The 26,023-nt window shown below is 45.1% G+C and overlaps 1 protein-coding gene across 11 annotated transcripts in view; it reads left to right on the top strand.

The window, feature by feature from the left end:
• Positions 1-22,397: 22,397 nt before the first annotated feature.
• Positions 22,398-26,023, top strand: part of PIGZ (phosphatidylinositol glycan anchor biosynthesis class Z) — a 79,823-nt gene continuing 76,197 nt past the window's right edge. For 4 of the 11 annotated variants that reach the window (XM_056565334.1, XM_056565333.1, XM_056565336.1 and 1 more), the window contains exon 1: positions 22,398-22,860. In XM_056565334.1, the coding sequence (XP_056421309.1) occupies positions 22,815-22,860 (46 nt within the window). In that variant the 5' untranslated portion in view covers positions 22,398-22,814. Of the gene's footprint in view, positions 22,861-24,168; positions 24,246-26,023 lie in introns of those variants that run through there. The other 7 variants (XM_056565335.1, XM_056565332.1, XM_056565327.1 and 4 more) reach the window with 4 other exon arrangements.

Below are 26,023 nucleotides of genomic sequence, written 5' to 3'. Positions count from 1 at the left end.
TGCAACTGAGGAGATCGCTGCGTGGGATATCAGGTGAGCATCATTTTTTTTTTCTCAACTCTGCATACACCTATGGGGAAGGGGGGGGGGGGTTACTCTACATATACCTATAGGGGAGGAGGGGGGGGGGGGTTACTCTACATATACCTATGGGGGAGGGGGGGTTACTCTACATATACCTATGGGGGAGGGGGGGTTACTCTACATATACCTATGGGGGAGGGGGGGTTACTCTACATATACCTATGGGGGAGGGGGGTTACTCTACATATACCTATGGGGGAGGGGGGGTTACTCTACATATACCTATGGGGGAGGGGGCGATACTCTACATATACCTATGGGGGAGGGGGGGTTACTCTACATATACCTATGGGGAGGGGGTTACTCTACATATACCTATGGGGGAGGGGGGGGGGGGTTACTCTACATATACCTATGGGGGAGGGAGGTTACTCTACATATACCTATGGGGGAGGGGGGGTTACTCTACATATACCTATGGGGGAGGGGGGGGTTACTCTACATATACCTATGGGGGAGGGGGGGGGTTACTCTACATATACCTATGGGAGAGGGGGGGGTTACTCTACATATACCTATGGGGGAGGGGGGGTTACTCTACATATATACCTATAGGGGAGGAGGGGGGGGGGTTACTATACATATACCTATGGGGGAGGGGGGGTTACTCTACATATATACCTATAGGGAAGGAGGGGGGGTTACTCTACATATACCTATGGGGGAGGGGGGGTTACTCTACATATATACCTATAGGGGAGGAGGGGGGGTTACTCTGCATATACCTAAGGGGGAGGGGGGGGTTACTCTACATATATACTAGAGGTGCACCGAAATGGAAATTTCAGAACCGAAACGAAACCGAAATAAAAAAAAATGTCCGGCCGAAACCGATACCGATACCGAAAATGACTTCTCCCCGCCTTTTGGTAAAATGGAGCGCTCCGCTCATTAGATTAGATTACATTCCCCCACATTAGATTGCCAGCTCCCCCACATTAGGTCGGGAGTCCCCCCACAATAGTAGGCAGCTCCCCCACAATAGTAGGCAGCTCCCCCACAACAGTAGGCAGGTTCCCAAATTAGGTCAGTATTTCCCCCACAATAGTAGGCAGGTTCCCCACAATAGTAGGCAGCTCCCCCCAACAATAGTAGGCAGTTCCCACACAATATTAGGCAGCTCCCCCCAACAATATTAGGCAGCTCCCCCCACATTAGGTCAGCAGTTCCCCCACAATAGAAGGCAGGTTCCTCACATTAGGTCAGCATTTCCCCCACAATAGTAGGCAGCTCCCCCCAACAATAGTAGGCAGTTCCCCCCAACAATATTAGGCAACTCCCCCCACATTTGTAGGCAGCTCCCCCCCACAATATCAGGCAGCTCCCCCCAACAATATTAGGCAGCTCCCCCCAACAATATTAGGCAGCTCCCCCCACATTTGTAGGCAGCTCCCCCCAACAATATTAGGCAGCTCCCCCCCACAATATTAGGCAGCTCCCCCCAACAATATTAGGCAGCTCCCCCCCCCCCATAATATCAGGCAGCTCCCCCCCACAATATCAGGCAGCTCCCCCCCCCCACAATATTAGGCAGCTCCCCCCCCCCACAATATTAGGCAGCCCCCCCCCCATACACACACACACACATTTGTAGGCAGCTCCCCCCCACATTAGGTCAGCAGTTCCCCCACCCCACAGACATACAGCTTCCAGCCATATACAGTGTATGGCTGGAGGCTGTATGTCTGTACTGCTGCCCCCACAGTGTTCCGGTCACCGCTCCTCCGGCCCGGGGTCACATCTACTGCTATGGCCTATGGACCATAGCAGTAGGGGCCAGTGCCGGGACCGGAGGAGCGATGACCGGAACACTCAAGAAGATGACGCGGTCACTTACCAGGCCCCGGCCAGCGTGCGTTCTCCCGCGACGATCCTGCGGTCCTCCTGCGTCTCTATGGTTGTACGCACGGGACGTCAGTGACGTCCCGTGCGTACGACCATAGAGGCGGAGAAGCGAGGGACCGAAGGAGGATCGCGGGAGGATCGCAGGAGGAGGCCGGGGAATGGTGAGTGACCGCCGGACATCCTTATGTCCCGAAAAGATTTTTCGGGACACAGGGATGTCCGGGATAGGAATAATTCTTTTTATGTGCCCGGGCCGGCTCCCGTGTGTGACTGCAGGCGGGGGCCGACCAGAGCATATAAAACCTAATACTGTATACTAAAAACCAGGGGGCCTCCAGCTGTTGTGAAACTACAACTCCCAGCATGCCCGGACAGACTTTGCCGGTCCGGGCATGCTGGGAGTTGTAGTTTCACAACAGCTGGAGGCCCCCTTGTTTTTAGTATACAGTATTAGATTTTATATGCGCTGGCCGGCCCCCGCCTGCAGCCACACATGGGAGCCGGCCCGGGCACATAAAAAGAAGTATTCCTAATCCTATCCCGGAGAGTGCCGACACCCCCCCCCCCGCCCCCCCAGAAGTTGCGGCCGGCCCCCCCTGCACCGCCCACGAGTGCCACTGGCAGTGTTTGTAACTTGTGCTGTGGGCGGGCAGGGGAGGTGGTCATTATCGGCAGATTTTTAGTTGTTTCGGCATTTTGCCGAAATAGCTATTTTCGGCCGATATGTATCGGCCGCCGATATATCGGTGCATCCCTAATATATACCTATAGGGGAGGAGGGGGAGTTACTCTACATATACCTATGGGGAAGGGGAGGGGGGGGTTTACTCTACATATACCTAAGGGGAGGGGGGGTTACTCTACATATACCTATGGGGAAGGGGAGGGGGGTTACTCTGCATATACCTATGGGGAAGGGGAGGGGGGGTTACTCTACATATACCAATGGGGAAGGGGAGTGGGGGGTTACTTTACATATACCTATAGGGGAGGGGGGTTACTCTACATATACCTAAGGGGAGGGGGGGGGGTTACTCTGCATATACCTATTGGGAAGGGGAGGGGGGGTTACTCTGCATATACCTATGGGGAAGGGGAGGGGGGGCTTACTCTACATATACCTATGGGGAAGAGGGGGGGGGGTGTAGCTGCATTTATATATGGGAAAGAGGGGGGTGTAACTGCATATACCTATGGGAAGGGGGGGGGTGTAACTGCATATACCTATGGGAAAGGGGGGTGTATCTGCATATACCTATGGGAAAGGGGGGGGGTGTAACTGCATATACCTGTGGGGAAGAGAGGGGGGGTGTAGCTGCATATACACATGGGAAAGGGGGGTGTAACTGCATATACCTATGGGAAAGGGGGGTGTAACTGCATATACCTATGGGAAAGGGGGGGTGTATCTGCATATACCTATGGGAAAGAGGGGGGTGTAACTGCATATACCTATGGGAAAGAGGGGGGTGTAACTGCATATACCTATGGGAAAGGGGGGGAGGTGTAACTGCATATACCTATGGGAAAGAGGGGGGGGGTGTAACTGCATATACCTATGGGAAAGAGGGGGGGTGTAACTGCATATACCAATGGGAAAGGGGGGGGTGTAACTGCATATACCTATGGGAAAGAGGGGGGTGCAACTGCATATACCTATGGGAAAGTGGGGGGGGGGGTGTAACTGCATATACCTATTGGAAAGGGAGGGTGTAACTGCATATATACCTATGGGAAAGGGGGGGTGTAACTGCATATACCTATGGGAAAGGGGGGATGTAACTGCATATACCTATGCCAAACAAAGGGTCCGCCCCGGGTGCCAAATGCTCTAGGTACGCCCCTGCTGCTTAGTATTATAGTTGCACAAAGATAAGGCAATATACAGGGTGCCAGTAACATGATAACATGTAGTGCACCATGCTAGCCTGCCTTTGTATCAGAAACCAGTAAGTGTCCTTTTTCTGTGATTTTTTTGTGATTTCTGTCCCTTTTTTCTATGTTTTTTTTTCTATAATGTTAGTGTACAAACTCACAAGAGACTGAAGACCCTTGATGTGGGTTGCGAGCTTGCGTATTTTGTCCACAATATGGGGAGCCCAGGGTGTCAGTGCGTTGTGGGGTACACATAAAAGATGCTGGGCAGCCCGTCTGATCGAATAGTATGGGCGTCACTAATAGGCTGTAAGCCAGCATGGTGCACTACACGTTATCATGTTACTGGCACCCTGTATATTGCCTTATCTGTGTGCAACTATACTAGGCAACTAAGGCTTCATTCAGATTGCGTTCTGACCTTAGTTTAGCGGGTCCATTGTTTGTGCAGGAAAAGCCCATATAATGCATCCGTTACCTCACTCATAGACTTGAATGGAGTGATGGATGTTACATTTTTTCTACTAAAAACCTAGTTACGTTGCCGCATTTGTTTATTTTCCTGGACACTGAACGGAGCCTGCAGCGCTTTTTTTCTGATGTTCCTAGCACGCCAGTTAACTAGTGCGTCTTTTCCCCATAGGCTATAATAGTAAGCGGTCCTTCCACAAAATTACTTAGAGGGAGATTTATCAAGGGATTTAAGCAGCTTTTTTTGCTTACAAAAGTCACGTGCGCCTAAGCAATTTTTTGTGCGACTTTTGTGGGTAAGCAAAAAATACCCAACTGCTCTACCTGAGCAATTTTCAGTTTTTACTTTGCAGTAGTCCTAGATTTATCATTGCGTAAGTCGCACATAAGCAAATAAAAGTCGCAAACCCCCTTCAAAGAGTCGCAAGTGTAAGCAAGGCCAGACCTGGCTTGCAAACTTGCCTTTGACAGCATTTTCAAAAAGTCGCACAAAAAGTTGCAGGTGAGACTTTTTGTGCGACTCTGTTTTACTTTCATTTTCACAGGCAAGGTGAGACGATCGGGTAGGAGATGTACAGGAGGGTGACAAATAGAAATAAGCGAACTTTTGAAAAATTCGATTTCGGACGATTTGCTTAATTTTTTTAAAAAATTTGGTTCGATCTGAATTTATAACCGGCAAATCTATATTAACCTGTTAAGGACCCAGGGCGTACAGGTACGCCTTGACACCCTGGTACTTAAAGGGGTATTCCAGGCAAAAACATTTTATCCCTATGCAAAGGCTAGGGGATAAGATGTCTGATCGCGGGGGGGCCGCTGCTGAGACACCCCCCCCCCCCCCCCCGCGATCTCCCTGTAGCTCCCGCATTCTATGCGGGTGCTGAATTTCCAGTTTCGGAAGCTCCGAGTTTCCGGGACTGGGAACGTGACGTCACGCTCCCTCCCATAGACATGAATGGAGGGGGCATGGCGTGACGTCACGTCCCCAGTCCCGGTAACCCGGAGGTTTCCGAAACTGGAGATTCAGCACCTGCATAGAATGCGGGTGCTGCAGGGAGATCGCAGGTGGTCTCAGCAGCGGGCCCCCCACAATCAGACATGTTATTCCCTATCCTTTGGATAGGGGATTAAATGTTTTTGCCCGGAATACCCCTTTAAGGACCTAGGGCGTACCTGTACGTCTGTGGGAATTTCGGACCGGGTTGACTGCTGATATGACATAAGACCCCCCCCCCCCCATGTCGGCGAAATGATGAATTCACACCGGTGATTTGCAGCAATTCCGGGTCATACGGGTCTCTGGGGACCCGGAAAATCAGGGGGATCGGGGTTGTCCAAGACACCCACGATCTCCCTAAAGGTATAGGAGTGAGGTGGCAGGGGTGCCACCCCTCCTATCCCTGCTATTGGTCGTCTAGAAGTGACATCCAATAGCAGATCGGGGGGTGGGGGGGGGGGTTAACTTTCGGTTTCCCCGTTCTGCCCACCCACAGTAGGCTGGGCAGAACTGAAAAAACGCAGAACTGAAGGTCCACTTACCCATCGGCGGCGGCAGCTGGCGGTGATCGGCGGCAGAAGAGGACGGTGATGTGGCTCCCTGGATTCTACGGAAGCTGGTGAGTTGCATAGCAACATCTGGAGGGCTACAGTTTGAGACCACTATACAGTGGTCTCTAAACTGTAGCCCTCCAAATGTTGCAAAACTACAACTTCCAGAATTCCCTGACAGCTGTTTGCTGTTTGGGCGTGCTGGGATTTTCAGTTTTGCAACAGCTGGAGGGCTACAGTTTAGAGACCACTGTGCAGTGGTCTGTAAACTGTGGCCCTCTAGATCTTGCAAAACTACAACTCCTAGCATGCCCACACTGCAGTTTGCTGTCTCGGCATGCTGGGATTTGTAGTTTTGCAACATCTGGAGGGCCACAGTCTCGGCATGCTGGGAGTTGTAGTTGCGTACCTCCACCTGTTGCATTACTACATCTACCAGCATGCCCTTCGGCAATCAGTACATGCTGGGAGTTGTAGTTTTGCAACAGCTGGAGGCACACTGGTTGGAAAATACTAAGTTAGATAACAGAACTTAACTGAAGGTTTTCAAACCAGTATTGCTCCAGCTGTTGCAAAAGTACAACTCCCAGCATGCACGGTCTGTCAGTACATGCTGGGAGTTGTAGTTTTGAAACAGCTGGAAGTTTGCCCCCCCCCCCCCATGCGATGTACAGGGTACATTTACATGGGCGGGATAACAGTGAGTTTCCTGCTTGAAGTTTGAGCTGCGGCAAATTTTTCGCCGCAGCGTAAACTCCTAGCGGGAAACTCACTGTAAACCCCCGCCAATACAAATGTACCCTGAAAACACAACACTACATTACACTAACACATAATAAAGGGTAAACACTACATATACACCCCCTTACACTGTCCCACCCAATAAAAATGAAAAACGTGCTGTATGGCAGTGTTTCCAAAACTGAGCTTCCAGCTGTTGCAAAAAAAACAACTCCCAGCATTTCTGGACAGCCACTGACTGTCCAGGCATGCTGGGAGTTTAGCAACAGCTGGAGGCACCCTGTATGGGAATCACTGGCATAGAAACCCCTATGTCCACCCCTATGCAATCCCTAATTTAGTCCTCAAAATTTTTACACTAACGGTAAAAGGAAAAAAAGACCCCAAAATTTGTAACGCAATTTCTCCTGAGTCCGAAAATACCCCATATGTGGGCGTAAAATGCTCTGCGGATGCACAACAAGGCTCAGGAGTGAGAGCGCACCATGTACATTTGAGGCCTAAATTGGTGATTTGCACAGGAGTGGCTGATTTTACAGCGGTTCTGACATAAACGCAAATAAATATATACCCACATGTGACCCCATTTTGGAAACTACCCCCCTCACGGAATGTAACAAGGGGTGCAGTGAGCCTTAACACCCCACAGGTGTTTGAAGAATTTTAATTAAATTTGGATGGGAAAATGAAAAAAAAAAAAAAGTTTCACTAAAATGCTAGTGTTACCCTAAATTTTTCATTTTCACAAGGGAAAATAGGAAAAAAGCCCCCCAAAATTTGTAACCCCATTTCTTCTGAGTAAGAACATACCCCATATGTGGATGTAAAGTGCTCTGCTGGCGAACTACAATGCTCAAAAAAGAAGGAGCGCCATCGGGCTTTTGAAGAGAGAATGTGTCCGGAATTGAAGGCCACGTGTGTTTACAAAGCCCCCATAGTGCCAGAACAATTCCCATGTGACACCATTTTGGAAACTACACCCCTCACAGAATGTAATAAGGGGTGCAGGGAGCATTTATGCCCCACAGGTGTCTGACAGATGTTTGGAACAGTGGTCCGTGAAAATGAAAAATTTTTCTGGCACCACGGGGGACTTTGTAAACGCACACATGGCCCCTGACTTTCATTCCAAACAAATTCTCTTTCCAACAGCTCAATGGCGCTCCTCCTCTTCTGAGCATTGTAGTGCGTCAGCACAGCACTTGACACACATGGGGTAATTCCATACTCAGAAGAAATGGGGTTACAAATTTTGGGGGTCATTTTCTCTAATTACCCCTTGTGAAAATTTTAAATTTGGTGAAAAACCAGCATTTCAGTGAAAAAAATTTTTTTTTTCATTTACACATCCAATGGGGTTACAAATTTTGGGGGCATGTTCTCCTATTACCCCTTGTAAAAATAAAAAATTTGGGGGAAAAAAAAATAATTTACACATCCAACAAAAGTCGTCAAACACCTGTGGGGTGTTAAGGCTCACTGTACCCCTTGTTACGTTCCTTGAGGGGTGTAGTTTCCAAAATAGTATGCCATGTGTTTTTTTATTTTTTATTTTTGCTGTTCTGGCACCATAGGGGCTTCTTAAATGTGACATGCCCCCCAAAAACCATTTCAGAAAAACTCACTCTCCAAAATCCCACTGTCGCTCCTTCCCTTCTGAGCCCTCTAGTGCACCCACAGAGCACTTGACATACACATATGAGATATTTCCTTACTCAAGAGAAATTAGGTTACACATTTTAGGAAGATTTCTCTCCTTTTACCCCCTTGTAAAAATTCACAAACTGGGTCTACAAGAACATGCCAGTGTAAAAAATCAAGATTTTGAATTTTCTCCTTCAATTTGCTGCTATTCCTGTGAAACACCTAAAGGGTTAACATACCTTTTGAATGTCCTTTTGAATACTTTGAGGTGTGAAGTTCTTATAATGGGGTCATTTATGGGGTATTTCTAATAAGAAGGCTATTCAAATCCACTTAAAAACATAGCTGGTCCCTGAAAAATTTCGATTTTAAAAATGTTGTCAAAAATTGGAAAAATGCTGCTATAATTTGAAAGCCCCTGATGTTTTCCAAAAGTAAAAACATGTCAACTTTATGATGCAAATATAAAGTAGACATATTGTATATGTGAATTAATATATAATTTATTTGGAATTTCCATTTCCCTTATAAGCAGAGAGCTTTAAAGTAAAAAAAATTAAAAAATTTCTATTTTTTCATCAAATTTTTGAATTTTTCACCAAGAAATGATGCAAGCTTCGACAAAATTGTACCACTAACATGAAGTAGAATATGTCACAAAAAAAACTATCTCGGAATTGGAATGAAAAGTAAAAGTATCCCAGAGTTATGAATGCTTAGTGACAGTGGTCAGATGTGCAAAAATGGCCGGGTTCCACAGTGAGAATTGGCTGGGTCCTTAAGGGGTTAAAAACTGCTATTTCTGGACTACAGAGAGCCCCAATAGGGGTGTAGAACGCTTTTCTTTGTTCTAACACGCATATGGAGTGTGCTGGGGTAGTGAAATAATACTGTTATTCAGAATGACATGCAGATTACAGGCATCACTTTTAGAATCACTGCAGGAGAGCAGCACAATGACAGAGCCTGGAGGTGATATCAGTATGAGGAGACCATATAGTGGCTGAATGACACAGCGTGGAGGTGTTGGCAGCATGAGGAGACCATATAGTTGCTGAATGACACAGCCTGGAGTTGGCAGAAGCAGTAGACCATTGAAATTTAAGATTTTGAAATTGAAATTGAGGATTTTGAAATTGAAATTTTAACTCCCAAGTTTTAGTGTCCCGGGCCACGGCGTGTGGGTACAAAGGACCAAATCTAACAAGGAGTCACATGTCACATGGCAGCACAATGACAGAGCCTGTAGGTGGCATCAGTATGAGAAGACCATATTGTGGCTGAAAGACTGCCTGGAGTTTGTGGCAGCATGTGGAGACCATATAGTGCGTGAATGGCACAGTCTGGAGTTGGCGAAACATGAGGAGACCATATAGTGTTTGAATGGCAGAGCCTGGAGATGGAAGTAGCACTAGGGCTTCACAATCCCTAAGATTAAAAGATGAATTTGGAAATTTAAATTGAAGATTTAGGGTAGCTTGTGCTACCATAAACATTTTTTAGGCCCAGCAGCATCAGTATACCATAAATTGGCTGTATGACACAGCCTGGAGTTGGCTGAAGCATGAGGGGACCATATAGTGTCTGAATGGCACAGCCTGGAGTTGGCAACAGCATGAGTAGACACTAGGGCTTCACAATCCCTAAGATTAAAAGATGAATTTTGAAATTTAAATTGAAGATTTAGGGTAGCTAGTGCTACCATAAAAAAAAATTTAGGCCCAGACCCAGGCCAAGCAGCATCAGTAAACCATATATTGGCTTATTGAAACAGCCTGGAGTTGGCAGAAGCATGAGGAGACCATTGAAATTTAAGATTTTTAAATAGAAATTTAAGATTTTTAAATTGAAATTGAGGATTTTGAAATTTTAACTCCCAAGTTTTAGTGTCCCGGGCCCCGGCGTGTGGGTACAAAGGACCAAATCTAACAAGGAGTCACATGTCACATGGCAGCACAATGACAGAACCTGGAGGTGGTATCAGTATGAGGAGACCATATAGTGGCTGAATGACTGCCTGGAGTTTGTGGCAGCATGGGAAGACAATATAGTGTCTGAATGGCACAGCCTGTAGGTAGCTGAAGCATGAGGAGACCATATAGTGGCTGAATGGAACAGCCTGGAGGTGGTGAAGCATGAGGAGACCACATAGTGGCTGAATGGCACAGCCTGGATTTGGCTGAAGCATGAGGAGACCATATAGTGTCTGAATGGCACAGCCTGGAGGTGGCTGAAGCATGAATAGACCATATAGTGGCTACATGGCACAGCCTGGAGTTTGTGGCCGCATGAAGAGACCATATAGTGGCTGAATGGCACAACCTGGAGGTGGCTGAAGCATGAGGAGACCATATAGTGGCTGAATGGTACAGCCTTGAGTTGGCTGAAGCATGAGGAGACCATATAGTGGCTGATTGGAACAGCCTGGAGTTTGTGGCAGCATGAGGAGACCAAATAGTGTCCGAATGGCACAGCCTGGAGTTGGCGGCAGATGAGGAGACAATAGGGCCTCACAATCTCTAAGAATAAAAGATGAATTTTGAAATTTCTATTGAAGATGTAGGGTACCTATTACTACCATAAACATATATATGTAATGTCCTAGGCCCAGCAGCATCACTAAACCATGTAGTTGCTGAATGACACAGACTGGAGCTGGCTGAAGCATCAGTAAACCATATATTGAATGAATGGCACAGCCTGGAGGTTGCTGAAGCATCAGTAAACCTGGACAGAAAGTACAGAACTCACTTACCAAAGCAAACAATGATAAATATCCCCCTGTCCCCCATCTGCAGCAGGCCGCAACGGTGATTTCCCGGAGGCCACAGGTTTATCTGTATGATGTGTGTATGATGTGTGTGTATGAATGGTGTGTGTATGATTTGTGTATACATGTATGATGTGTATGTATGATGTGTGTGTGTATTCATGTATGATGTGTGTGTATGCATGTATGATGTGTGTGTGTATTCATGTATGATGTGTGTGTATGCATGTATGATGTGTCCACAGCAGTGAAGTAAAAACGTTCAGCGCAGACTCAATGCAATATTCTTTATTTATGTAGCAGCGCATACAGACAATGCACATGGTGACATGTTTTGGTGATGTCTGCCGCCTTAGTCATACAAAAACATAGTGTGAATAGATCTTTGTATGACTAAGGCGGCAGACTTGTCGCCGAAAATGCGTCACCGTGTGCATTGTCTGTATGTGCTGATCCAGAAATGAAGAATATTGCATTGAGCCTGTGCTGGACGTTTATTCCTTCACTGCCGTGCATTTGTTACGAGGGATTGGAGTGTCCTTGTCTGAGAAGCAGAGGAGGCAATTAAGGGGGTGAGCTGTGTTGGCTATGTATGATGTGTGTATGATGTATGTATGTATGATGCGCGTATGTATTATGTGGGTATGATAAATGGCTGTATTTATAATGTTTGTATGTATTAGGTATGTATGATGTGTGTATGAATGTATAATGTGTATATGTATGATGTGTGTATGATAAATGCGTGTGTTTATGTATGTTGTGTGTATGTATGATAAATAATGCTACTACTGTCTAAATGGTAGATCCATGGAAATGTGTGCTACCATAAAGGATCCAGATGTAGAGTATATAAAGTATCAATAAACATTTATTGGCACCCAAATAAAAACAGTAAAACACATAAAAGCAAGGCACGTTTCGGGAGTTATAGCTCCCTTTTTCATTTGCACAAAGTATAGTGTCTAAAATCAGGAGAGTATGTGAAGTAAATTGAATAAGGGAGATATAACTACTGAAACACGTCTTGTTTTAAGGGTTTTACTGTTTTTAATTTTGGTGGCAATAAATGTTTAATGACACTTTATATCCTCTGAACTGGTATGGTAACACCATCAGCAGTTTAATTTTCTTAGTTTCCTTGGATCTATGCTGCTGCTACTACTACCACTGTTACTGCTACCACCCAAAGGGGCTCCTTCAGCTTCTACTACCTAAAAAGGGCTACAGCTGCTACTAATACCTAAAGGGGGCCTGCTACTACTATATATGGGGGGCTGCTACTCATCTAAATGGGGGTCTGCAGCTATATAAAGGGGGGCTACTATCTACATTGTGACCTACCTACAAGGAGTAACTCCTACTTATAGGAGGCTGCTACTGCCTACTGGCAATAACTACTTACAGGGGGCAGCTATCTACACAGAGACCTAGAGGTGGCATCTACCTATTCGGGGCACCTCCATAATGGGGGAAAACAGGTGAAGGGGCCTGTCTACATACTGGAGTTGTTAGGATTCGGCAGGCTGGATGTGGATCCTCTGTGTCATCGAGGGATTGGCGTGGACAGTGTCGGTGGACCGGTTCTAGGTTGCTACTGGTATTCACCAGAGCCCGCTGCAAAGCGGGATGGTCTTGCTGTGGCGGTAGCAACCAGGTCGTATCCACTGGCAACGGCTCAACCTCGCTGACTGCTGAGAAGGCGTGGGACAGAAGGACTAGACAGAGGCAAGGTCAGACGTAGCAGAAGGTCGGGGCAGGCGGCAAGGTTCGTAGTCAATGGCGATAGCAAGAGGTCAGGAACACTGGTAAGGCAAACACTATAAACGCTTTCTCTGGCACAAGGCAACAAGATCCGGCAAGGAAGTGAAGGGGAAGTGAGGTCAAATAGACAGGGAGCAGGTGGAGGCTAATTGGACTGATTGGGCCAGGCACCAATCATTGGTGCACTGGCCCTTTAAATCTTAGAGAGCTGGCGCGCACGCCCTAAGGAGCGGAGCCGCGCGCGCCCGGACGAGACAGCCGGGGACCGGGACAGGTGAGTGACTTGGGATGCGATTCGCGAGCGGGCGCGTCCCGCTATGCGAATCGCATCCCCGCCGGCAGTGTCAGTGCAGCGCTCCCGGTCAGCAGGTCTGACCGGGGCGCTGCAGAGAGAGGAACGCCGCGAGCGCTCCGGGGAGGAGCAGGGACCCGGAGCGCTCGGCGTAACAGGAGTGACCTATCTACATAATGTGGGGACCTACCTACTCTTCCTCCACCCCACTTATCTACCCACTTTACTGTGTGAGACACCAAGGGGTTATTGTTACTGTAAAGAGTGCAATAGGTGCTTTAAAAGTACATAGTCTAAAATGTTTTTCTGGCAGTTTCTGTGAAGACAAGTTGTGGATGGAAGAAATCGTCATGATGGTCTGGGCCGGATGGAGCGGAAAAAGTGAATGACTGATCTGAGAAGATGTTACCTGCGAGTCACCTGAAAATATGTACTCACTTATATGGTCTACAGAGCTTGTATAAAGCCTAGATCTACAACTGTATGGGAGGAATATTTCCTCTATGCATACTGGTAATATTGGTCAGTATACAGGATCTGGTCAGTAACAGTATGATGGTAATATGTATGGTGATAATATTCCTTCTTGCATATGGTAATAGTGGTCTCAGTATACAGGATTTGGTCAGTAACAGTGATGGTAATATGTATGGTGATAATATTCCTCATTGCATACTGGTATTGTTTGGTAACTTTGTGATTTTTTAAGAGGTACGTGTGTTTATCATAGGAAATTGTCTTGTTATGGGAATGTTTGTCAGAGAACTGCACAGAAAATAAGTGACATATCACTTCTTTTTCATGTGGATACACACTAAAGCTGCCTTTGAAATCAATGGGAGCTTCAGGGTCAAGTTTCCCACAGGCTGCCCACAGTTTAGAGATAATTTTCGCCCACGACGTATAAATGTAGCATTGGTCTAATTGACTCATCTACTTTTTCTTGGACCCCAATGTGCCCCCAAAAATGTAAAAGCTGGAGACGCCACTGCTCATAACTCATCACCACCTCCCCTCCCCCGTTAATCTCCAAGTGTGTGGCGCTCATCCCTCATTATCCTCCTCCCTAGTTTCCAAGTTTCTCCTGCTCGTCTCGCATCGCCCCTCACCGCTATTACTATTAAAGTACATTTTCTGCTGTAAATCCCCCCTCTAAGTATCCAAATTTTTCTTGCAATCATCTACTGAATTTTAAGATGATGTTAGTTTAAAGGGCTCATAATCTGTAATTCAGTTGTTTTGGTACAACTTTTTGCTCCAGATTTAGCTTCTTTCAGATCCTACAGATCCGTATAAGGGATTTTATTTGCACACCAATTATACTTTGTAATAATATTACTCATTTTACAACGTCATCTACAGTAAAAAGAAAGAAAAATGTTGTGGGGCAAAATGGAGGAAAAAAAACTCAATTTTGCTGGGCCCCCCGCGATCTCCTTTATGGGGCCCCGGCAGCACGTGGGAAGGGGCGTGTTGACCACCACACAAAGTGGCGGCTGATACACCCCCTCAATACAACTCTATGGCAGAGCTGGAGCCCTGCCTTCGGCATTCTCTGGCTCTGCCATAGCCATGTATTGAGGTGGCGTGTCGGCCACTGCTTCGTGCGGTGGTCGACACCCGCTATCTGGCCAGCGAGCCGGGGCCCCGTACGGGAGATCGCGGTCTGAAACTTATCCCCTATCCTTATTGGTTTTTCTTTTCTGACCCCTATTACTTGTTTTATTTTTATGTATATGGGACTGTATGAGGGCTCATTTTTTGCGCCATGATCTGTTGTTTTTATCGGTACCATTTTAGTTTTAATGGGACTTTTTGTCTGGTTTTATTAAATTCTTTCAGCTATTTGAAGTGATTAAAAATCTGAAATTTGGGATTTAAGTATTAAATACACAGAAGGAAGTATTTCAGCACCTTTCTGTAGAACAGTGAAGCACAAAGGACAACCCACTGAACTGCCCACCAGTCGAACATATCAGTTTCTGTCAAACTAGATAAACAGATGGGCGGTGACATTGGGTGGGCGGTTCAGGGTGTGGGTGATGACATTGGGTGGGCGGTTCAGTGTGTGGGTGATGGCATTGGGTGGGCGGTTCAGTGTGTGGGTGATGGCATTGGGTGGGCAGTTCAGTGTGTGGGTGATGACATTGGGTGGGGCGGTTCAGTGTGTGGGTGATGGCATTGGGTGGGCGGTTCAGTGTGTGGGTGATGGCATTGGGTGGGCAGTTCAGTGTGTGGGTGATGACATTGGGTGGGGCGGTTCAGTGTGTGGGTGATGGCATTGGGTGGGCGGTTCAGTGTGTGGGTGATGACATTGGGTGGGCAGTTCAGTGTGTGGGTGATGACATTGGGTGGGCGGTTCAGTGTGTGGGTGATGGCATTGGGTGGGCGGTTCAGTGTGTGGGTGATGACATTGTGTGGGTTTTCCTTTGTGCTTCACTGTTCTAGGGAAAGGTGCTGAAATGCTTTCTTCTGTGTATTAAATACCAAAGTCCAGAACTGCATATTTTTGGTCACTTCATATAACAGTAAATAATTAATAAAAATGATAAAAGTCCCATCTACACCAAAATGGAACAGATAAAAACTACAGTTCACAGTGCAAAAATGAGCACTCATACAGCCCTGTGTACAGAAAAACAAAGAAAAGTTGTAGGGGTCAGAAGAGGATGATTTGAAGCATTTTCATACTAAAAGTTTTTAAAAAGTAGTAAAATAAACCAAACATCTATATAAGCTGGGTGCCATTTTAATTTTATGAACCCACAGAATAAATTCCGATAAGTGCACAGTGTAGAATGTATGATTTTAAATTTCCCAGGGAACCTACAGTTTAACAATGTTGTTAATTCTTTAATTGTGATTGACATATGTAGGTCAAAGGAGATTGTCAATAAATCAATTAAGCTAAAGTGGAAGCAATAAAACAAGTGAGGCTTCAATGGAACCAATGGCTGGGCTGATATTACTGAAAGCTGTAATAGCTCTAAACAGGCAGTAGGTGTCAGTGTTGTACAATACCATTACTATAGGAATACATATTGAAACTTTAATTGTCTAATTGCTTTATTGACAATCTGTTCTGATCTTGGCTTCTATCTACTTACCCCACTGACCTACATATGTCAATCACAATTAAAGAACTTACCACATAGTTAAACTATAGGTTACCTGGGAAATTTGAAATGATATATTGTATTAGTGTCTCCCATACAGTAACCTCCTCCCATAGACCACAATGGGCCTATGTATTTCAATGACAAAGATTTCTTGAATTTACCCCTACAGCCTATACAGTATCTATACCTTAACAAAGCACTGGGCTCAAAATTGGGTATGACATATAGGCCGCAATTCTGTCCATTTGTCCTTTTGCCTCCCAGGGGGTCTCCATCTCAGTATTTGTTCAGGATGATGATGATAATAATGAGGATGATTATGACAGCTCGGCTGGCGTGTCTCCGCTTCTCACTGACAGTCTGTATGGAGAAGTCTGTATTAATATTTTCCTGATAAAGCTTTTTCCATCTGGATCACCAGAACCTAGTGAGTAGTACATAATACCGATAACTTCTCCCTACAGACTGTCGGGGACACAGCAGCCCAGCCGTCATCATCATTATTTCTCCTACTCTGCAAGAAATTGAAAGTACCTTCCAAGGAACCATAATTGTTTGTCAGGAGGAGGATCAAAGAAAGAGGATTTTTTTTTCTGCCGACATGTGGATTGGCTTCACTTTTAAGGGCTGGACAAATGTATCCCAGCTTTCCTGCCGCTACCGGATTACAAAAATTGTAAATTTGGGGGAAGGGACTTTTCTTACCATAGCCTATGGACAAGGGACTCATCTGTTAACAGATGCGCTAAGACAGGAAAACAAAAAAGTGCTGCAGACTCTGTTCTGCATCTGTTTAAAAAAAAAAACACACATGCAGGAACAGAACCTGCAGAAAAGATAATTTTGTGTAATTTCCGTCACTGCATGTTACTCTATGCATGCGGCAATCTGAACGAAGCCTTACCCCCTCATGGATAGTAGGTGTGTGAGTGGTTTGTCATCATGTGGTTTGTGGTTTCTATTTTGTACCTGTGTGACCTCCCCTTATATAGCATTGTGGCTGATTTGCATCATAATGGGAATAGGAGCCTAGCTTGCCCTTGAGTCAGTAAGTGGCCTTTTTTCTGTGATTTTTTTTTTTTTATGATTCATGTCCCATTTTTTCGGTGTTTTCCTCTTTGTGAAGATAATAATTAGTATAACCCTGTCAGACACAGTACCCCTGAAAATAACCCTGCCACACACTGTACCCTCTAAATATAATACTACCCCCAATACGCACTCTGAATATAATACGAACACACACTGTGGCCTCTGATGCTTACCAAAGCCCCAATCTTAGGAGGAGGCATCCGTGGTGAACACTTTCTGTGGGAGGGGAACAAGGAACTTACCCCTGAGAAGCCTAATCTAAAGAGGTTGCAAAGAGGTCTAGATACTTCATAGCAAACTATATAGTGAACATGGGGTAAGCAATAAATACTCCACTTTCTGATGTTGTGATAGAGATGTTTGTGACCTTTGTAAATACAGTATATGAATGGAGCTTTCCCTAGACAATGGTGGAGGTAATGTATCATAGAAATTGAACACACACACACACAACGTATATGTACACAGAAAGCGCAGTATAACAATCAGCAGATGGGTGTATTAGCAGCCAGTGTGGGAAGATAGGTAGGTAGGTTACAGAGGTCAGCGTGATAACACCAGCACATTACTATAGCAGGTACTGTAGATATAACAGCGATCAGCATACAGCTTGAGGCTGATGAACAGAGAGCACTCCCTGTATACAGCTTGGCTCACCTTGTCTAGTGATCATCTTTATATCATTAAAACTTCATTTAATTGATTTATTGCTAATTAACCTCTCACTATTTGATTGTAGCTAGGGAGGGGGGGGGGGGGGGGGTTCCTATTTGTTATTGTGGTTCCTTAGGATGATCAGGAATACAGTGCTACACAGCATACAGGAAAAACAGAAACCAAAAACTATTATTCTAAGAAGGTTAGTGGAGGGTAAGGCTGTGTTACTTTACATGATGCCTTTTTCAAGCGATTTCGCTGTGCTTTTGTAGACGTTACTGCAATAATGGCGCTATTGTGCAAATCGCAGGAAAAGTGCATTAAAACATGGAAAAAACTCAGTATGCACACAGCCTCAACCTAATCTTTCCATTTTAGGCTGTGTTCTTCCGACAGAATTCCGATGCAGAATCCAGAGGAAAAATTCCGGTTGGAAATTCTGCCATGAAGTTAAAATTGTGGTAAATGGGATTTCTGCTGTAAATGTGATAACTGTCACGCCCCCTCCCGTAGGCTTGCATTGAGGGGCAGAGCGTGACGTCACAGGGGGGGTGGAGGCGTGATGTCACACGCCGCCGGCCCGGTGGTCGCCTGTAATCAGTCCCGGAGCAAACACGCTCCGGGGACTGATTACAAACGGGGTGCCACGCGCATGATCCTGGGGGTCCCCAGCGGCGGGACTCCCGCGATCAGGCATCTTATCCCCTTTCCTTTGGATAGGGGAAAAGATGTGTAAGCACCGGAGAACCCCTTTAAAACAAAAAAATGTCACCAATGTATTCAGTATAAAGAACCATATAGATATAGAACATTTAGATCAGTGGTTCTTAACCTGGGTTTGATCGAACCCCAGGGGTTCGGTGAGTCAGTCCTGGGGGTTCGGCGGGGGAGGTCGCAACAGGACAGGCAAACCAAGCAATTGAATGGGGCTCGAGCAGAGCGCCTGTGTTTGCCCGTCCTGTAGCGACGGCGCAATTCCCCCCATCACTATTAACTCCCTGCGGCCCCGCGTTAAGTTTAAAAATGCAGTGCATGCCAGGACGTAACTGATGTCCCATGCGTGTGCCCATGGAAACGAAGGCGCAGAGGACCGGAGGATAGAGAAGGAGGAAGACGCGCGCTGGCCAGCTTGGTAAGTGACCAGCGGCACGTCATCTTTGGTGCTCCGACCCCCGGTCCCAAGACCTACTGCTATAGCCGGAGCGATGGTTAAAGCACTGAAGTGGGCAGTACACAGGCATACAGCCTCCAGCCATACATTGTATGTCTGTGGGGGACACTGTCTAAATCAGTGGTCTTCAACCTGTGGACCTCCAGATGTTGCAAAACTACAACTCGCAGCATGCTGGGAGTTGTAGTTTTGCAACATCTGGAGGTCCGCAGGTTGAAGACCACTGGCCTACATAATGTGGGGGAACACTGCCTGCCTAATGTGGGCAACACTGCCTGCCTAATGTGGGGGAACAATGCCTGCCTAATGTGGGGAAACACTGGCTTCCTAATGTTGGGGGAACACTGCCTGCCTAATGTGGGAGAACACTGCCTGCCTAATGTGGGGGAACTCTGTCTGCCTAATGTGGGGGAACACTGCCTGCCTAATGTGGGGGAACACTGCCTGCCTAATGTGGGGGAACACTGCCTGCCTAATGTGGGGGAACACTGCCATTGTTGCAAAAATGACATGAGAGTGGCACTTGCCAAGGTAAAGCCGCGCATTTCTGAACTGGTCTCTGAAAGACAACAGCAGAAGTCACACTGAATTGCAGTAAATATTCATTATGTTTTTGTGTGAAAATCATATTTTCATGGTTTTGTTCTTCGTTCTTAATGGTTTTGTTCATTTTGTGCACCTATGTATAAATATATACTTAAATATAAACCTCCTATGTTTCGAATTTGAAAAAATCATATTTTATTTTTCCAATTAAGAGGGGTTCGGTGAATGCGCATATGAAACTGGTGGGGTTCACCAGGTTAAGAACCACTGATTTACACTGTGGAGGAGGTGGAGAGGGCCATAAGCCAATTACCCGTAGGCAAAAGCCCAGGCCCTGATGGGTATACCGGAAAGTTCTTTAAGACCTTGAAGGCTGAATTGACCCCAATCCTGTGCCACTCATTTAATAGCGTAACGCCAGATCAGGGCTTCCCTACAGACTCCCTGCGTGCCCATACCACGGTGATCCCTAAGGAGGGTCATGATCCCAACCCCTGTGCGAGTTACCGACCCATTTCATTGCTTAACGTTGACACCAAGCTGTTTGCTAAGCTACTGGTGGAGAGATTGGTGGCGGTCGTTGGGCCTCTGGTTCACCCGGATCAGTCAGGTTTCATGCGCTCCCGAGAGGCCCGGGACAATACTGTTCGGGCTATCTCCCTAGTGCATCGAGCGAAAACTCAGAACCAACCGCTGATGCTGTTATCCTTAGATGCAGAGAAGTCCTTTGATTGGGTGAGCTGGGGGTTCATGGAGGCTTACCTAGAACAGATTGGTTTGGGTCCCCTAATGTTAAGCAGAATTGGAGCTTTATATAAAAACCCCAGTGCCCAGATATGAATTAATGGATCTCTCTCCTCTCCTGTTTTCATCCGCAATGGCACGAGACAGGGGTGCCGGCTTTCCCCCATTTTGTATGTACTCTGCATGGAACATCTCCTGATCGCTTTGAGAAACAATCCCAATATTAGGGGTATTCTAGTGCGGAGCAGCAAGCACCTCTGCTGCGCATTTGCTGATGACTTGTTGCTGTATCTTCCCTCTCCCATTTCCTCCCTCCCGGCGCTCAACGACACCCTACGTAGGTACTCTTACTTTAGTAATCACCGGGTGAACATGGAAAAGAGTGTAGCGATGAACATTACTCTCCCCCCGGACGTGCTGTTGACCCTTCGCCGAATTTATCCTTTTAGATGGTCTTCCTCCTCCATTAAATACCTGGGGGTACATGTCCCTGCTGACCTAACCCATATGTTCTCCCTCAATTTCCAGCCCCTATTGACGGCCATAGAGAGGGACTTGACTAAATGGTCCAGGGGTACCTTTTCCTGGTTGGGCAGAGCGAACATTCTAAAAATGAATGTGCTACCTCGTTTGCTATATCTGTTCCAAACCATTCCCCTGGCCCTGCCCCTGACCTTTTTCAAGAAATTGGAATCATTGGTGCGCTCCTTCATTTGGGCGGATCGGCCGGTGAGGATAGCCAAGTGGATACTGACGAGACGGAAACAATCTGGGGGTCTGGCAATCCCTGACTGCAAAGCATACTATATCGCAGCCTCACTGTTGCGTTTCTTGGACTTCTTTCATGGTCGATGCGCCAAGCGATGGGTGGCAGTAGAATTAGCAGACTTGAACTTTGAGATGCTATCTGTCCCTTGGTTACCACCCAATACAATTACCATGCGGGACCTTCACGGATTCCCCTGGGTGTCTCGGGAACTGTTCACAGTTTTTAAGAGGTTCCTTCATAATACGTCCCTCTTCTCTCCAGATGGCCCTTTGGTGCCAATACTGAACAATCCCAGATTCCCACCGGGAATGTCCAGCTCCTCTTTTTTGGGCCTTTGAATACACTCCCCCTTTTACATTACATTACTGCTCCCCCCTCCCTTCCCCCCCCCCTGTTACTTACTTGTGACTGCCCCCCTCCCTCCCCCCTCTCCCTTACTGTTGTGCTCTGATGTACTTTGAGACGAACCCTTGATGACGACTTAGATTATGGATGGTGGGCCTGTCGGAGGTGGCGGACGGGGACTCTGAGGTTGGTGATACTTCTTTGCTATGTTCTCCCTCTTTTGCTTATAATCCCTTCTTTTTTATCCTCTGTTTACTCCTCTGTTCTCTTCCCCTCTTTCGATACTGTAGATATGTCCTCATTGCGATAGCTATTGTCATTAGCCAGTTTTTCCTCAAGAATGTGAACTGAAAACTTGTTTAGCTACTCAGGAAGAATACGCAGTAGTTTACGTTATTTTTTTTTTTTGGTACGATATGTTATGGTCCTTAAGTATGAAGGCTTTTTTTTGACTGTACTGTGCGTATACTCCTTCAATAAACTTTGTTTGAATATTGAAAAAAAGAACCACTAATTTAGATACAGAACATCGGTGGGAACAGAAGCCTACTGGATTACAATGTGGTGTTCTAAAATCATAATCAGATATTGTATTATCTATAGGGTCATAAGTAGTATTATAATATATGTTTGTAACTGACTTGCAACTATATAACACCTTTATTGAAAGGTTGATTGGAAATTTAGGTTAGGCAGCCTCTGGATTCTGGACTTTCGCCCCCTCTTTCTGCTCACGTCAGGTCATAACACCCAAAATAGTGTGCATCTCATTATTGCTTTTAATTTAGATGCTTAATTCAGTACAATGATCATAGATAGATCATTATTACTGTCCAACTCAAGCAACAAAAATTATTTTATGAAACCATCATCTCATTGTGCCATATATAGTAGTCAGCAGAGGGAGCATCACTGTTCTGGCCTCAAGCCGGTTCCTGTTCTGCTTTTCACTCCTATCACAAAATCCAGAATCCTGGCCTTGTTTGTAGGAAGGAATAACACTTTCATCACTGGTGAATTCTCGATTATCTCAGCTAAGAACAAGCACAGTCTGTGGCTCAGCTGCTTGCTGGATTGTCCTTGCTGCTGATGCAGACAATGATGGGGATAAATATGAGTGGATTGTCATCCTCGAAGGATCTCTGTGGTCTTCAATAGCACAATACATATGCAGTTTCCATATTATTTTTTGCACTTATTCATAGGATCACCCCTATAGTCCCATCCTTCATTTTAGTACCTCTATAGCATGGAACTAATCATTGGCAATGAAGAACAATGGTAAGCACTTAAAGGACAAATCCTGAGGGCAGAGCAAGGACTGTGTTACTGAAATGAAGATAATGTTCTTTTCTGGAGAGCATCTACACAGAGGAGGAGGTAGGAAAATGGGTTTTAGAGAGGGGGAGGACTTAATATATAGACATATACATTTGTACAGCTCTGGCTTATTATGAGTAGAGCTACGTGCATGACAATGTCATTGATTGCTAAATAATGAATGTGTGAATATGCCTGCAGTATGTCCCATTGCATCAAATGCATGGCATGATTGGTGGAAGACTCAGCATAGAAGAGGTTAAAATCTTCCATCTGCACCTGCTGCGGGATCTTCAATGACATCTAGTGGTTAATGTGCGGCAATCTGGTTTAATCAGGTTATCCTCATACTGTTTTATGTTTATTGTCTATTGTAGAACTTAAATGATAATAGATAGATAGATACATTTCATAAGTTTGAGCATTTTAAAGTACTAGTTATTATTCTGTAATCCTATTATAAGTCAGAAGCTGTAAACTGATTTATAGAAGGACATATGGCTCCTAATAGGATTAGCTGCTGGGGATAATTTACTCGTGATGATGGATAAAGACAAATAGCCATGATGATATTTAGACCTGGGGTCTCATGTTTCCCCCAAACTTGGGACAACAGAAGAGGACAATCCATTCTGACAACTTAATTGACGTCTAAAGAAAATAAGATAAATTAAAAAAAATGTATATACCATCCTGCCTAATGAAGGCTCTGGTGTGACAGAGCTTACATGCATTGCTAATAAAGGATACTACTTAAGAAGCCTTGGAGAGGGACTCCCTCATAGGGTGAAAGCCCTGGGTTCGGTCACAGCGCCCTGGAGTGTATGTGGTTGCTTCTATTTGCCTGGTCCCAGCATTCCTGTATTTGCATCCATACTTCGGCTGTGTTTAAAGTTTGGTTCCACATGTCAGATGTACATTAGTTTTGTGCCTAATCTGCATAACTGCTGAGTGTTAGTACTTGAATGAGGGATTGAGCCATGGAATCCTTACTGACCGACTAAAGGTAATACACAGAGGTAGCGCCCTCCATACGTTTGTGTGATGTATAGTCATCTTATGTAAGGGCAGCATATGACAGTGGCAGGTCCTTTCTTCTGTTATTGAAAATAACACAAAACATAGGGGGATATTCATCAAACCGCTCTTACTATTCAAACTCGCAGTGGGAAACACGCAAACAAATCCGCCCATGTGAACCTTATTGCAGATTATATATGGGAACATTATTAGGAAGAAGGAGGATGCAGTATAAAAAACAAAGTAATGACTATTGGACAACGGACTTGGATACCAGTGTATCCGATGACAACACTAAAGAAACATCCAATAAAGATCAAACCAATGTGAATGATCCCTTCCTTTTAGGCAGAAGACGCTCCGAGGAAAGCGTAAGGAGAAACAGAAAGAAAGAAATACCAGAAACGCAAGAGTGTTTCTTGGAGGTAAAAGAGAGTAACAATGTAATCAAGCTTAATGATGTTGTTTTGACCCCTGAATGTATTGCTGCTTTATCAAAAGGTTTACATTTCAGAATAAAGGAGAGATTTGATTATACTCAGTTTGAAATAGATATGTTTAAATCAATAAGGAAAATCAATCTCCATAAGTTTTTTCAAGAAAAAAAAACTCAAAGATCCAAGAGAGAGGATTCATTAAAATAGGTGAAGCCCAATGTTTCATTGGCCCTTAGGGCTTTAGAGTTGTACAAGAGTTTGATCCCCAAGAATTGGAGAGTATTAACATACTGTCTAATTTAGCTGAAGAGGAAGAAAGCAATATCATTACTGAGAATACGATAATAACGCAACGGTTTACAGGAGTCCCTTCAAAATTTTATCCCCCTATCTTGCAAGACAGTGCCCTTGATTTTTTTAATAAAGCTGTACTGGGAGACTTAAAATGTCTGATTTATCCAGAAGTGAAAATGAATATGTCTGATCAGGAAATCAAAGCATTAAAATGGGTAGCTGAACAAGAACAGGTCCTAGTTAGTCGTGCAGACAAGGGAAGCAGCGTAGTTGTCTGGTACACAGCACAATATAAAATGGAGGCAGAACGTCAACTAAACGAAACTTGTATATGAAAAAATGAAGAGTGATCCCACTAACAAAATGTTATTTCATTTACATACATTTCTAAGAGATTTGGATAAAGGGGTAATTAGAGAAAAAACAGCTGAATGTCTTTTCTCATCCTGCAAGACCTAAATGGTATATTCTCCCCAAGATACATAAGTCGCAGAGCCAACCAACCACCAGGCCTCCCTATAGTGGCCGGGATTGGCCCTGCGACAGAACACCTTTCAAAATACATTGATTGGATGTTACGCCCCCCTTTTAAAAGTAATGCCATCTTACCTAAAACATACAGGAGAATTATTTTACGATTTTGTATGGCAGAAATCTTTTTCCCCCACCTCCATCGACATAGAGTACCTGTACACTCACATCCCACATGATGCGGGTGTATAGGCTATCCATACTTTACTGGCCTCCTCTGATAAAACATCAGAATTATGTATATTCTACATGTAATCCATATGTCAGCAGAATTAAATCATACCACAGATATGTGAATGACATGTTAATATTATGGGAAGGATCACAGACAGACTTTGACGGCTTTGTGATTTATCTGAATACCAAAAATAAAATAAATATGGTCTTCACCAGCATGTATGGAGATAAGGAATTAGAATTCGTACTCATTACTCCACTATTCAAGTTCACATCCTACTCATTTTCGTAATGGTATTCCATTCAGTCAGTTCATCCGCCTTAAAGGGGTACTCCCCTGGAAAACATTTTTTTTAAATCAACTGGTGCCAGAAAGTTAAGCAGATTTGTAAATCACTTCTATTTAAAAATCTTAATTCTTCCAGTACTTAGAATAGGATAGCTATGGGGATTTGTTCCTATTCTTGACAGTTCCTAAAATGGACAGACATGTCCGCAGAGAGCACTGTGGTCAGACAGAAAGGAAATTCAAAAAGAAAAGAACTTCCTGTGGAGCATACAGCAGCTTCTAAATACTGGAAGGGTTAAGATTTTTAAATAGAAGTAGTTAACAAATCTGGAAAAAGAGGAAAAAATATGTGCAGCTCACAATTATATCACCAACCGAGGACAAATGGGTAATGCACCTATACCTATGGTGCCAATAATAAATATAAGAAAAAGAGACAAAAATACCCAGACCTCAAGGAAGGTAAACTATATGA

Source organism: Hyla sarda, chromosome 3 (genome assembly GCF_029499605.1).
Source record: "Hyla sarda isolate aHylSar1 chromosome 3, aHylSar1.hap1, whole genome shotgun sequence".
NCBI classification, from domain to species: Eukaryota; Metazoa; Chordata; class Amphibia; order Anura; family Hylidae; genus Hyla; species Hyla sarda.
Note: the sequence above shows the minus strand (reverse complement) of the source record. Positions and strands in the feature narration are given on the sequence as shown.